Here is a 14,559-nt window from a genome sequence, read left to right on the forward strand (position 1 = left end):
ATCACAGTGCACATGTCTTGTTTTCTTCTTGTGTGTGTGTGCTGGGGATCACACCCAGAGCCTCATTCTGATAGGCAAGCACTCTACCCCTGAGGTCCCCCCCAGCCCCATCGTACACATTTTCCTAAGTACTTTCTCAGGACAGATTCCTAGATGTGGGAGTATGAGGCCAAATGGTACTGAACACTCCACAAGCTCTTACTGGGCAGTTGCAAACCACCTTCCAGAAGGAATACATGGAGCTCCACCCATCAGCAGCAGCATGTGGAAGTGCTGTCCGACAGTGGCCAGGACTGTGAATTTTTAATCTTTACTGACAGGCAAAAGAATATATTAAAAAATTTAAGTGGCACTATTATTTTGTTTACATTTCTTTGATTAATTCTGGAGTATTTATTAGGATTCCACATGACTTATTTTTGTGATTGCCCTTATTTCCTAGGCTAAGGCACACTTTTTTTTTCCTTTCAACTTTAATGGTTTTGAAACTAGAGTGCTTCTTACAATCAAAATGTTTCTTTGGTAGTGGATTTTTTCCTTTTTAAAAAAAGCTGATATTATTTTTTAAATAAATGGTTTAATCTTTGATTTTTAAAAAATACACCTGTTTGTATCAATCTTTGCATGACCATCTACGTGATCTTTTTCTACAAAAAAGCTAATAACCCTTTGTTTGTCTGCCATCTAGGCCTTTTCTTGAAAATGTGCGCGACCCCCTGGGAGTGCCGCTAGATACCTTTCAGGAGGTGCAGCAGGGTCAAGGACAAGTACTGGTGCCGGGGAGGCTCCTTCTGGTCCCTGGTGTACTGGGTGGTAAACTCCTCCAGCCACCTGATGAAGGCCGGGCAGGCGGACAGGCCCTGCAGCAGGGAGTTCATGAAGCAGGTGTTCCCTAAGTTGACGAGGCCAGGCACCAGCCCTAAAAACATTGGAGGAACACAAGAACAGCACATCACACGGGACCAACTTTCTTTTCCTCCCATTTGGGACCCAGAGTTTCTACACGGTGACCTTAAGTTTGGAACCCTGATCTGAGCAGGTCCTTATCTGATGAGCTCTGGGAGCCAGGCTTTCTTTCTGTGCCCAGGCCTGGTCCCAGTTCTGCCCTACAGATGTGAGTGACAGGAGGACTCATCCCTGTCTCATGTTAGCTTTGACTCCACCACAGTGTCTGGCACAGCTTGGATTATTGTCAAGTGTATGAGAACACTTGGTGACCACCTCCTCCTCTTTCCCTGCGTCATTCTCTCACATGTTCCCTCTACTTCTATAAAAAAGCAACACTTCTCAGAACAGAAAACAATTGCTCCGTTGTTGCTCCCAGGGGACAATGATTTTGTTCTGATAACAACCACTGGGAAAGACACCACTCTACCAATTCTGATCAATCTTTCTGCAAAGAGATCAACAAAATCTGATATAATCCCCTCTTCTGCTGAAAATCTTGTAAAACTTTTAAACATGAAAGTTCTCAAACATGCATAAGAATGTATAATGAACTCAAATTATTACCATTCCCAGATTTAGCAATGATCAAATCTTGCTACAACTCTCTTTCTTTCACCAATGTTAAGTAAAACAATATTTACATAAGGGAGCACTTAAGGAAATAGATTTTTTTATTAATGAAGAAACAAACTTAAAACTTTTATTGGTTACCAGTAGCTAGTCAGAGAAACCACAACTGAATGACATAATTAATCAATTTTACTACCAAAAACACAATTGCTATATTAGTGAGAACACTGAGCTGATTAAGCTGCTTGAAATTCGTCATTACAAAGCCTGCCTTAAACTCAAAGTCTGCAAAGGCAGGGTAGAAATCTTTTCATTACAGAGTAATAAATGAGTCAATGTAAAAGCACTGTTTCACAACCAAAGGCCTCATTTTGAAGATATGAGAGAAGAAAAAGCTACCCACTCCCCCAGCTTTCTATACCGCTTTCAGATAAAAACACCACAAGGCAATGGTCCCATTCTTACCTTTTCTACGTTTCTTTCTTTCTGTAATGGGACCCCAAATGACATATATTCCTGCTGCAAGAGCAGCAGCAATTCCGCCTATAACTCCCCAGTTCTTCATAACTTTGTATCTAAAAAAGAAAATAAGTTTATTGTCTTCCCTCATTACAGACAAGTCATATGGATACACTGCCATAGGTAAAAGAAGAACATTTTGTCAAAATATCCTACCAAATACCTAAGTTTAAGGTTAATGTAATATATAGTAACAGAATTATGTTTTGAAAATCAGGATGTTGCCCAGCTATAATCTCAGCAACCCAGGAGGCTGAGGCAGGAGGATCCCAAGTTCAAAGACAGCCTCAGCAACTTAGCAAGGCCCAAAGCAATTGAGTGAGTCCCTGACCCTGACTCAAAATAAAAATGAAAAGGGCTGGAGAAGCAGCTCAGTAGTAAAGCAGCCCTGGGTCAAATCCCCAGCACCAAAAAAATTAAAATAAATCAGGATGTTTTGACAATAAGATTTAAAATCTAAGACAAAAATATGACCTTTCAAAAGTGTCTCACTCAGAAGAAAAGCAGAAGTTTTCCTCCTACAATTTCTCTCCCTCCACTGATACACTGGCTGCCACACGGCCCACACCCTGACCTCGGGGCCTCTGCACTGCTGCTCCCCCAGAAGCCTCGTCCCCCAGAAGACTGCGTGGCCCACTCCTTCACTTCTTCACCACCCTCCACCTCTCAAAGAGACCCACCCCGAACCTGTTACTGGAATCTGCACTCCTGGCCTTCTCTACCAGGATTCTATGTTTCTGGGGTTTTTTTAACCATTGTATTTATCACCTTCTAACATAAAATCCACTTAGTACATTTATTGTACATCTCCCTCAAGTGAGGGCAGGGGTCAGAAGTGTCTAGGCCCTGCTTGGCACATTGGAAGTTCTCAATAACATCTACTCAATGACTGACTCCTGTAGCAAATATTTTGGAATGGATTTTAAAATATTAAGCATATAATTAAAGATCTTCTGAACATTTTTAAAATTAAGGATTTCTTAATTTCAGCCTTGAACTGAACACAGACAGAATTTATTCTTTTACTACAAATGAAGAAATTTCTCCAGTAATTTAAAAACTATTTTTATGCAAAGCTCTGTATTTCCACCAAGACAAACACATACACATGTGGATTTCTATGTGTAATATATATCTATATATGTGTAGCACATATATTCTTACTTTTTCTTTTTTCCTTCTACAGTATTGGAAATCAAACCCAGGGTCTCATGAATGCTAAGCAAGCACTCTACCTCTGAATTATATCCCTAGCCTTTTTAAAAAAAATTTTTTTTTAGTTATACATAGACACAATATCTTTATTTTGCTTATTTATTTTTATATGGTGCTGAGGATCGAACCCAGGGTCTCACACGTGCGAGGTGAGTGCTCTACTGCTGAGCCACAACCCCAGCCCATCCCTAGCCCTTTTTAAGAATAAATGCCTCAGCCTCTCAAGTAGCTGGGATGAAAGGTATGCAGTACTATGCCCAGCTAATTCTTATCCCAATACATGGATTATGTGAATATAGGGGGTTTTATTTGATTACTTTATAGATACTGGGGGTCTCACACATGTTAGGCAAGCACTCTACCACTGAATTACATCCCCAGGCCATTATTAAAATTTTATTTTGAGACAGAGTATTGCTAAATTCCCCAGGCTGGCCTCGAATTTGTAATCCTCCCACCTCAGCCTCCCAAGCAGCTGAGATTACAGGCATGAACACCACACCTAGCCAAATATAATTTTGATTTCAGCTCAGTAAACATAACTAAGGGAAGAGTCACTAGTGACAATAGTGACTGTTTTATATTTTTCTAGTATCATAGCTGACAAATGAATTTCAAATAGGCCTTTGATCTTCCAAGACAGAATCAGAAGAATGCACAGAACTTAGTTAAGAAAATGGAATCACATTACTCAAGTTCAAGCCTGGCTTTGCTATTCCCTAGGACATCATTTCACCCTGTAACCCTCAGCCTCCTCATCTGTTCAACAATGATTATCGTGGACACACCTCATAGGGCTGTTTTGAGGATTACATCAGCACTCATGCATAGGGTACATAAAAAGAGCTTAAGTATCAACTTCTATAATTATTAAGCATTATAATCTCAGGCTCATTCATGACATTTTCTTGAAGTTTCTTAATGTATCACTGTGCTGATTTTTACATAATGTGTTCACAAAAGTGCCTGGAGGGCTGGGGTTGTGGCTCAGTGGTAGAGAGCTTGCCTAGCATGTGTGAGGCACTAGGTTCGATTCTCAGCACCACATACAAATAAATAAATAAAATAAGAATTTCATCAACATCTAATATAAATATATATTTTTTAAAGTGCCTGGAAATGCTAAAATGAACGAACACTGAAATGTAAAGAACTTGAGCAGCACTTTAAAAATCTCCTGATCAAATACTAAAACTTAATCATGCATACGCTATGCCAGGCACTGTTATTGATAATCTTATCTCATCCTGAAAACAACCCTATATGGGGCTGGGGTTGTGGCTCAGTGGCAGAGCGCTTGCCTCGCATGTGTGAGGCACTGGGTTTGATCCTCAGCACCACATAGAAATGAATAAACAAAATAAAGATATTGTGTCCGTCTATAACTAAAAAATATTTAAAAAAAAAAAACTGTGAAAGTAGGTTCTGCTGACATCCAAGATGAAGGATCTGGGAGATGTGGCCAACTTAGTCACTTGAGTGACTGAGTGAGGGAATGTGGCTCTGAATCCACGACTAGCTGGCTCCAAAGTCTGTGCTTAAAACCAAAGTTCACGAGGGAAACCGAAAGGCAGTGTTGAAAGGCTGGGGAGAGGACTTGCCCAGGTCCTTAGCAGGGCAGGGACAAGAATCCCAGGGGAAAATGATGACTTTGCAAACTCAATTTCTCTGCAAAAACGACATCATGAGCAGAATGTCAGGGCCTGGGAGTGAAGAGATCTGGCTTCTCCTTCCGGCTCTGCCATCAGGTCCTGGGCAAGGCCAGCTCAAGGCTCATTTTCCACCTACAGAATGGGGGCCCTGGACAGGACAAGCATTGAGGGCTTCCAGTCCTGGGATAATGAACTCGTTCGAAGTGCTCTAGTTCCAAAGGAAGCAAACCTGAGCAACAGGTCTCAGTCACTTAGGGTCAGCAATGGGGGTGCAGCAAGCAGCTCTGAAGCCTGGCACCCTGGAGAGAGCGGATAAGACAGACACGATGACAGGACTGGGGACACAGGTATCATACCAGGAAAGGGCGGGGGGCCTTAAGCCTCAGCAGGACCAGGCAATCTTCACTGATCAAGGGGCCTGGTCTGGTTTAGGGGCCCTCCCAAGGGTCTTCAGTCCCATGAAAAGGATTGAGGACTCAGACAGAAGTGGGGATCCCTAGCAGAACTGGAGGGGGGGTCTGACATTAACAGGAGTATGGACAAAATGGGGGGGGGGGGGGGGCTGGCAGGCCTGAGGCACTGGTAAGACCCTGGGAGCTACCGAGGACTGGGGTTGGCAGAGAACCTGGCATCCAGGACCGATATGAATGGGGGGCTCAGGATCGAGGGGCCTCGCAGGCCTTTGGGGGCTTTAGAGGGCTCGGTGGCACCGGGGCCTAGACAGGACTGGGAGGCCCTCGAAGTCGGGGACGCTGGCAGCATGGTGGCAATGGCGCGGGGTGGGGACAGCGACAGAACTGGGGACGCTGACGGAACCGGTGTCGCCGCAGGGCTGGAGGCCCTGATAGGCCTGTCACCCTCCCGCCTCGGCGCCCGGGCCTCCCTCCGTCAGGACGCAGAGGCCTGGGGAGCGTTCACCGGAGCCCCGGAGGACCCGACCAGGGCGAGAAAAGGCCCCGCCGGCTCCGGCTGCAGCCTCGGTCCCGGCCTCCCGCTCGCCCCGCCCCCGCCGGCGAAGCTCACCTGACGGCCGCCCCGGTCCGCAGGAAGCGCTGGATTGCCCTGTCAGCCGCCGTCAGCGCAGCCTCGGCCCGGGAGCTCAACATTGCGGACGCGCCGGAGGCCAGCCGCTGCCCCGCCGCTGCCCCTCCGACTCCGCCGCCGCCGCCGCCCGCCGGAGGGCTCCCCAGGCTCCCGCGGCGGCGGAACCCACGGCCACAATCGCAGCTCTTCGGGGGAAACGAGGCCGAAGGACAAGCTCCCCGGAAGGACCGGAAGTGGCGGCCACCGGAGAGTAATAGCCCACGGACCACCTCTTTGTTTTTCCTGTCCCCCTTAGCAACGGGAGCGGAGGACTGTTGCTAAGGGAGGCCCACCTGATCTGGGCCGTTTCCTTTTCACATTTTATCCAGACTCCATTCACAAATGCAGATGACCGACCCAGTTTCAGGAAGGACCCTGGGCCATATGTTCAGTGTGGAGGGGGAGGGCCCGTCCGGCAGTGGAGGCGGCCTCCGTGAGAGGCCGGGAGCATCGTGTATTCCCAGGGCCCAGGAATCCCAGCCCGAGACTCCCTGCGTTCCTTAGCGTGTCATTTTAACCTTACTGTATTTGTAATTTACTGCGAGGGTCTGCTCCCACTTCCGCCATCGACTTCGCTAGCTACACTTTATTATTATTATTACTACTACTACTACTACTACTACTACTACCAGGGGTTGAATCCAGGGGCACTTAACCACTGAGCCACATCCCCAGCCTTTTTTATTTTTTATCTTGAGACAGGGTCTCGTTAAGTTGCTTAGGGCCTCCCTAAATTGCTGAGGCTGGCCTCCAATTTGAGATCCTCCTTCCTCAGCCTCCCTAGCTGCTGGGATTACAGGCATGGTCACTGCACCCGGCAGCTAGCTACACTTTAGCTGCATTTCGCGTCTTACTCTTAAGTCTCTCCTTAGAGCACAAGAGCCAAGGTACACAGGGTGAATTCCTAGTAACACTGCCATTATATTGTCACAGGGTGGAAATGGGTTGCAGAGGAAAGACCTTTCATGAGCACGTGGACGATTTCCGAGGGTGCCAATAGGGAAACTGAGGTCTTAAGGGATAATAGCCCCAAACTTCCTGTTCCCCTAAGTGCTCAGTACATGTTGCCAAGTACGACTGCATTTAATCTTCATAACAAATTCAACATTACCCACATTTTACATTCCAGAAAAATCCAAGAAATTTGGAGATGTAGTAAGACTTTGATGCAGCTTGTAAGAGGTGGGATGGAGTTTGGCAGTCAAGTCTGGCTATCTCCAGAAAAGCACTGTCCAACAGGAATAGAGTAGGGAGCTGATAAGTAATTCTCAATTTTTCAGTAATTAAATTAAGGTAAAAAACAAGGGGTGAAAATAAATTTTAATGGTAAATTTTTCTGGATCTAAAATATTGTCATTTCCATATAAAATTAGTAGTGAAATAATTTATAGTCTTTTTGGACCCTCTCAATTTACGCTGTGTGTGTGTGTGTGTGTGTGTGTGTGTGTTTTACTAGCAATGGAACCTTTGAACTTGCTGAGCACGTGCACCACTGAGCTACATCCCCAGCCCATGAGCTACGTAATTTTCATGTGCTTAGAAGCCACAGGTGGTTAGTGGCCTCCACGTTGGCAATACACTTTATAGAGCATGAAGGCCAGAGAAGTTTTTATCTCCTTTTTAATCACTTTCCTCAACTCCAGACTGAGTTCCAACTGCTTCCCCAAAGAAATCTACACATGCTGGGCATACTGCATGTGTCTGTGATCCCAGTGAATCAGGAAGCTGAGGCGGGAAGATTGAAAGTTCAAGGGCAGCTTCTGCAATTCAGGGAGACCCTGTCTCAAAATAGAAAATAAAAAGGACTGCAGAGTTAGCTCAGTGGCAAAGCAACGCTAGATTCAATCCCCAGTGCCAAAGAAAGACATTTGTTAGTGCAGTGGTTCTCAAAGGTGTTGGTCTCGGGAGTCCTTTGTAAAAACTGAGAGCTTTTGTACATGTGGGTTCTAATTCATTATATTTATCCTATTAGAAATTGAAATTGAGGGGCTGGGGTTGTGGCTCAGTGGTAGAGCGCTCACCTAGCACGTGTGAGGCCCTGGGTTCGATCCTCAGCACCACATAAAAATAAATAAGTAAAATAAAATTGTGTCCAACTACAATTAAAAAATAAATATTAAAAAAAAAAGAAATTGAGATTGAGATTTAGGCAGGGTGGCCTATGCGTGTAATCCCAGAGGCTCAGGAGGCTGAGGCAGGAGGATCACAAGTTCAAAGCCAGCCTCAGCAACTTAGCAAGGCCCTAAACAACTTAGTAAGACCCTGTCTCAAAATAAACATACCAAAAAAAAAAAAAAAAAAGGCTGGGGGTATGGCTCAGTGGTTAAGCACCCCAGGGTTCAATCCCTGATATGAAGAAAAAAAGGAAGAAGGAAGAAAGGAAGAAATTGAGAAATAATTTTTACTTTTGAAGTGATATATTAATTTACATAGTAAAATTCACCCATGTTCAGTGTACAGTTTGATGAGTTTTGGCAAATTCACACAGCCATGTAACCACCACCACAATCAAAATATAGACTCACCACTGCCCCCAAATTATCCCTGTCCCTTTGAGTCAACCAGTCCACTCTCCTCCAACTCTTTAGCAACCACTAATGAAAACCGAGAATAGTTTAAAACCCAAGAATAGGAAGACACATTCTCTTAGACTTTGGATTCAGGATCTTATCATATGTGTGTGGCTTATGGAAAATTCCAGTATCACTCCTGAGTGGGTAAGAGTGAAAAGGCAAATAATGTCTTTGTATGATTACGAAAATAATTTTTCCCTCCACAACTTGCTGAAAAGGCCTGGGGTACCCTCAGGGACCCTGTAGTCTACACTCTGAGGAACACCGTGTTGACCACTGTGTTCGCCACCCCGCTTGTAAATCTGCTCAGAGCGCCACAGCCCAGACCATTTCAAATCATTGCATTTATAATCAATCCATCCACCCATATTTTAAGCACATAGCCTGCCTTATTTAATTCTTGCGATGACCACATGAGTAGTCACTCTCGTGCACATTGGATAATATCCAATAATATTGACAAAATTGAGGACAATTTGAAAACTAACCATGTCTCCTGCCTTCTGACACCCCTGAGGGGTGTCGGCAATTCATAGATGTTCTTATACAGAAGGACGCAGCAAGGAACCAGGTCTGACCTCCAGCAGGCAGACAGAGGTTGGGGCACATCTTCAGAGATAACAGGGTCATTAGTTAGAGCCTTGGAGATTTTTCAGCTGCTGGGATTGGTCTTTCAGTAAATGGTTTATTCAGCAACCTCAACTGCTCAGGATGAAAATCCAGAGTGGTATTTTTCTAGTTGTCCCATCTGTATGAAGCCATACCTCCCTTCCTTCATTACAAGGAATAGGTCCTTTCATAATACAAGGTGACAGCCACTTTCATTCATTTCAATGGTTAATTACTATTCTGTTAATTAATTAGTTAACGAATCTATTGCAGTACTGGGGGTTGAATCCAGGCCTTGTGCATGTTAGGCAAGCACTTTACCACTGAGCTACACACCTAACCCCATTTTTTATTTTGTTGGTGCTGCAGATTGAATCCAGGGCCTTCCACCTGTGAAGCACATGCTCTATCACAGAGCTACATTCCCAGCCCCTGTTGTGGTTATTTTTAATTATTTATTTACTTGGTACCAGGGATTGAACCGAGGGGTGTTTAACCACTGAGCCACATCCCCAGCTCTTTTTTAAAAATTTTTTATTTTGAGACAGAGTCTCACTAAGTTGTTTAGGGCTTCACCAAATTGCTAAGGCTGGACTTGAACTTTCCACCCTCCTGCCTCAGCCTCCTGATCCTCTGGGATCACAGGCATGCATTGCCACACCCGACATTATTTTTTTAATTTAAAACACAAATGTGGTTCAAAGGTCTTCTCTAGAGGCAACAGTGGCCCGGACAAAGAAGTACCATTGATTATGGGCACTTCATAAAGATACCATATCAATGCTCAACTCTGACCTTTCCATCCTCTCCTTCATCTCTCCAGAACCTCAGAAATAAAGCTTCAGAAACATGACCCCTGTGGTCAGACCAAAGCCACCAGTGATATCCAGAATCCAACGGGTACCTTTAAAATATGTTTAAAAGTGATTATTATCCTGTTGTGACAGGTACATCACTGGAGGAGGTTTGAGGAGTTTCCAGAGAGGGGACCTCAACCTGGGACAAGTGGAGGTCTTAACAAACATCACAGAAATGAATTCAAGGATGTGTCGGGACACAGAGAGAGATTCCCTTAGGAAAGAAGAGACACATTCAGTGGAGAAGGAGGGCTATCTCAAGAACGGCATGTGCTCTGGGGTCCCGAAGGGGCGGGTGTGGGAAGGTATGTGCAGGGGACAGCAGTCTGGGGATCTCAAGACGGTCTATGGCAGTCTGACAATTCTCAGGATCTTAGGTCGACATCTTCACCCTTACCTGATCATACATGGGGAAAGCACCCTACATTATAGGTTTCTGCAAAAGTATTCTATACATAAAGGCTTTGTATCTTCTTTTGCTCAGCCTCTTCTAAAAAATATGTGTGGACTAACTCGTAGTGCAATTCATGGGGCAATTTTCATGAGTGAGTGAGTTTCCATTAACTTTAAGATTGTGAGTGAAGGTTTATGGATTTCCTAGAAGTTTGGGAGTCCCAGGTGTGGGGGAGAGAACTGGCTGTGGGGGTGGGAGGGAGTCTTCACATTCAAGACTTTCAGATCGGTGTCCTTTCTATACTTCTCTTTCCATTTCTTTCCTACCCTACCTCAGGTAGCCTGTGAAGAGCACATTGCTTTCCAACAAACAGGGGGTCTTTAGGACTTGATGTAGCTTGTGAGGCAAAAGACAATGTTTTTCCCTTCTTTGAGGGACTCTGCATTAGACCTGGGTTGTCATTCTCAAACACCACACCTACCCAAATCACTCTATTTTTTTTGTGTGTGTGTGTGTGGGGACAGGGGAGGGTGTACCAGGGATTGAACTCAGGGGCACTCGGCCACTGAGCCACATCCCCAGCCCTATTTTGTGTTTTATTTAGAGACAGGGTCTCACTGAGTTGCTTAGGGCCTCATTTTTGCTGAGGCTGGCTTTGAACTGGCGATCCTCCTGCCTCAGCCTCCCAGCCACTGTGATTACCTTTGAGTGCCACCATACCCGGCCATACCCAACCACTCTCTGAGCCCCTGAGAAGGGAAGTCTGGTCCAAATGACGATCTCTGATTGTCAACACTACTCTAAACTGCAGCATTTGGGAGCTGGGCACACGGTGGTGCACACCTGTAATCCAAACAACGCAAGAGAGAGGAAGATCTTGGGTTCAAGGACAGCCTAGGCAATTTAGCAAGACCCTCAGCAATTTAGTGAGTCCCTGTCTCAAAATGCAAAATAAAAAAGGACTGGGAGGGCTGGGGATGTGGCTCAAGTGGTAACCTGCTCGCCTGGCATGCAGGGAGCCCTGGGTTTGATCCTCAGCACCACATAAAGTAAAATAAAGATGTTGTGTCCATGAAAACTGAAAAATTCTCTCTCTCTCTCTCTCTCTCTCTCTCTCTCTCTCTCTCTCTCTCTCTCTCTCCTTAAAAAAAAAGGACTGGGAGGGGCTGAGGATGTGGCTCAAGTGGTAGCACACTGGCCTGGCATGTGTGAGGCACTGGGTTCGATCCTCAGCACCACATACAAACAAAAGATGTTGTGTCCGCCGAAAACTAAAAATTAAATATTAAAAAGTCTAAAAAAAAAAGAAAGAATAATAATATGTTGGGTACTTTTTGTCCTCAGCTTTGGGTCTTACGTCTGTCCTAGAAAAACAAGATGCTGCCACACATGTAAAATACTTCCTTTTGTTCACAAGCAGGGAAAATAATAACAGGTCGTTTCAAACACTGCCAGAATTTTTATTTATGTTTTCCATAAGTGGTTGTTTTGGAGGCCAAAACAAAACCCAGCAAATGGGTCGGAAAGCATTCAGAGCAGCCTCGCCCAGCGGACAGACAGACTCCCCTCATTCTCCTGTAGTTGCTGTGGGGTTTTCTCCCCCAATGATCCTCTGACCTTGTCCTTAATCACGTCAGTGTCACATTTTGGGGACTGATTCATCCTCCTCCCCAAACAAGTTGATGAGTGAATTTCAGGGCCAGAGTGGACAAAGTGTAGACTAAACATCACGTCTCAGGCTAAAACATGTTGAGTGGCATTGAAAAGGGTCCGTCTGTTAAAAAGTGGTCACCTTTATTGTTCAAATTGGATGCTTGGGGGAGTAAAAAAATGGCATTATGATATTTTTTGGATGGGGGGGTACCAGGGATTGAACTCAAAACTGGCACTCGACCACTGAGCCCCATCCCCAGCCCTATTTGGTATTTTATTTAGAGTCAGGGTCTCACTGAGTTGCTTAGCCCTTGCTATTGCTGAGGTTGGCTTTGAACTTGCCATCCTCCTGCCTCAGCCTCCGGAGCCACTGGTATGACAGGGTGCCCCAACGTGCCCATCAAAAGGTGGCATTATTAATTGCACAGAGATAACAGGTGTGCACTGAGACTGACCCCAAATGTGTGGCCACCTAATCACTGAGCTGAAATAAAGAAATCCTTGGTTCTAGGTCTAGATCAAAACTTCCAGCAGCCCTGTTGTGTGAACTTAGTGAATTCATCTTTATCCTTGGGTATGAGGGTTAATTCTAAGTGTCACTGTGGCTGGACCAGGGTGCTCAGATCTTTGGCCAGATGTTATTCAGGGATATCTGCTGAGGGTGTTTTTACATGAGATTAACATTTAAATCCATGGATTTTGACTAAGCAAATTAGCCTCCATAATGTGGATGGACCACATCCTTCTGCTGAAGGCCTGAATGGAGCCAAAGACTGACTTCCCCAAGCAAGAAAGATCAGTGGCTCGCAGACTACCTTTGGACTTGAACTGCAGTACTGGCTCCCCCTGGGTCTCCAGCTTGCTGTCTATAAAGTCTGTATGTCTACCTCTATGCCAGGGCTACACCGTTTGGATCATTACAGTTTTATAGAACATTGTTAAGCATGAACCTCCAGCCTTGTAAGACTGTGTTGGCTATTTGGGGTCCCTTACAATCCCATGCGAATTTGGGGTTTTCCTATTTTAGCAAAAAAAAAATCAGGATATTTTGGTAGGGATTGCATTGAATCTGTAGATGACCTTTGGTACTATTGACATTTTGACAGTTTTCTAATCCATGAACATGGGCTGTTTCCATTTCTTTGTGCCTTACTTAGTTTATTTGAGCAATGTTTTCTGGTTTTCACTGTGTAAACTTTCCATCTCCTTGTTTAATTCCTAAGCATTTTATTATTTGATGCTATTATACATCCAATTGTTTTTGCAATTTCCTTTTCAGATTGTTCATTATTAGTGTACATAAATGCAATCGATTTTTGTGTGTTGACTTTGTATCCTACTGAATACAAATTCATTTGTTAATTCTAGTGTGTGTGTGTGTGTGTGTGTGTGTGTGTGTAGTCTTTAGGGTTTTGTACCCATAGGACTATATCTTTGGGAACTGAGACAGTTTTACCTTCTCCTTCTTGATTTGGATGCTTTTTATTTCCTTTTCTTATCTAATTGCTTTAGCTAGGACTTCTAGTATTGTGTTGAATAGAAGTTATGAAAGTGGGCATCCTCAGCTGGTTCCTTATCCTAAAAGATATGATTTTAGTCTTTCATCATTGAACAGAAGGCACTGCACCATTGTTTACAACAGTAAGAAACTGGAAGCAATCTAAATATCCTGCAAAATTAGAATATACCGACACAGCAGGGTACTAGGTAGTGATAGAAACAAGCCAACTCTTTATGTGCTGTTGTATGCTGTTAAGGAAGAACCTGAGATGTACTGTTAAGAGAAAAGAGTAAGGGGTAGGGGGCTGGAGATGTGGCTCAGTGGCAGAGTATTTGCCTAGCATGTATGAGGCACTGGGCTCTGTCCTCGGAATCACATAAAAATAAATAAAGATACCATGTGTTTATCTACAACTAAAATATATATTAAAAAAATAAATGAATAAAATAAAAGTCCATTAACAACTAAAAAAATTTTTTTAAAAAGAGAAAAGGGTAGAATGATGGTGGAAAGAATGCTACATCTGTGTGAGATAACACATAATTAAGTGCTCCTAATTATAGGGATAATCAAGAAGCTGGGAATAGTATGTGACAGGGGACAGGGAAGAACCTGCTTTGGTCCATTGTGAATTTTATTCTATGTGCATGTGTTATTTATTCTGAAAGTACTTTAAAATTTAAACTTGAAAAAGGGGGATCATATCAAAATTGACATTCCTAGCCAGGCACAGCAGCACACACCTGTCATCCCAATCATCTGGAGAGGCTGAGGCAGGAGGATGGAGAGTTCAAAGCCAGCCTCAGCAAAAGCAAGGCCCTAAGCAACTCAGTGAGGCCCTGTCTCTAAATAAAATACAAAATAGGGCTGGGGATGTGGCTCAGGGGTCGAGGGCCCTGAGTACAATTCTTGGTACCAGCCCCAAAAAAGAGGAGGGACTTAATGCGAGATTAGTAGATCATGGGGGCATCATTGTCTGAAGGCA

At 44.3% G+C, this 14,559-nt stretch overlaps 1 protein-coding gene across 2 annotated transcripts in view; it reads right to left on the reverse strand.

Moving 5' to 3' along the window:
* The window catches only part of Usp30 (ubiquitin specific peptidase 30), a 31,355-nt gene extending 25,230 nt beyond the window's left edge, over positions 1-6,125 (reverse strand). For both annotated transcript variants that reach the window (XM_027923399.2, XM_027923398.2), the window contains exons 1-3: positions 5,928-6,125; positions 1,984-2,093; positions 737-919 (exon numbers count right to left, since the gene is read on the reverse strand). In XM_027923399.2, coding sequence (XP_027779200.1) covers positions 737-919; positions 1,984-2,093; positions 5,928-6,010 — 376 coding nt within the window. In that variant the 5' untranslated portion in view covers positions 6,011-6,125. The remainder of the gene's footprint in view (positions 1-736; positions 920-1,983; positions 2,094-5,927) is intronic.
* Positions 6,126-14,559: the final 8,434 nt, after the last annotated feature.

This window comes from Marmota flaviventris, chromosome 1 (assembly GCF_047511675.1).
Source record: "Marmota flaviventris isolate mMarFla1 chromosome 1, mMarFla1.hap1, whole genome shotgun sequence".
Lineage (NCBI taxonomy): Eukaryota > Metazoa > Chordata > Mammalia > Rodentia > Sciuridae > Marmota > Marmota flaviventris.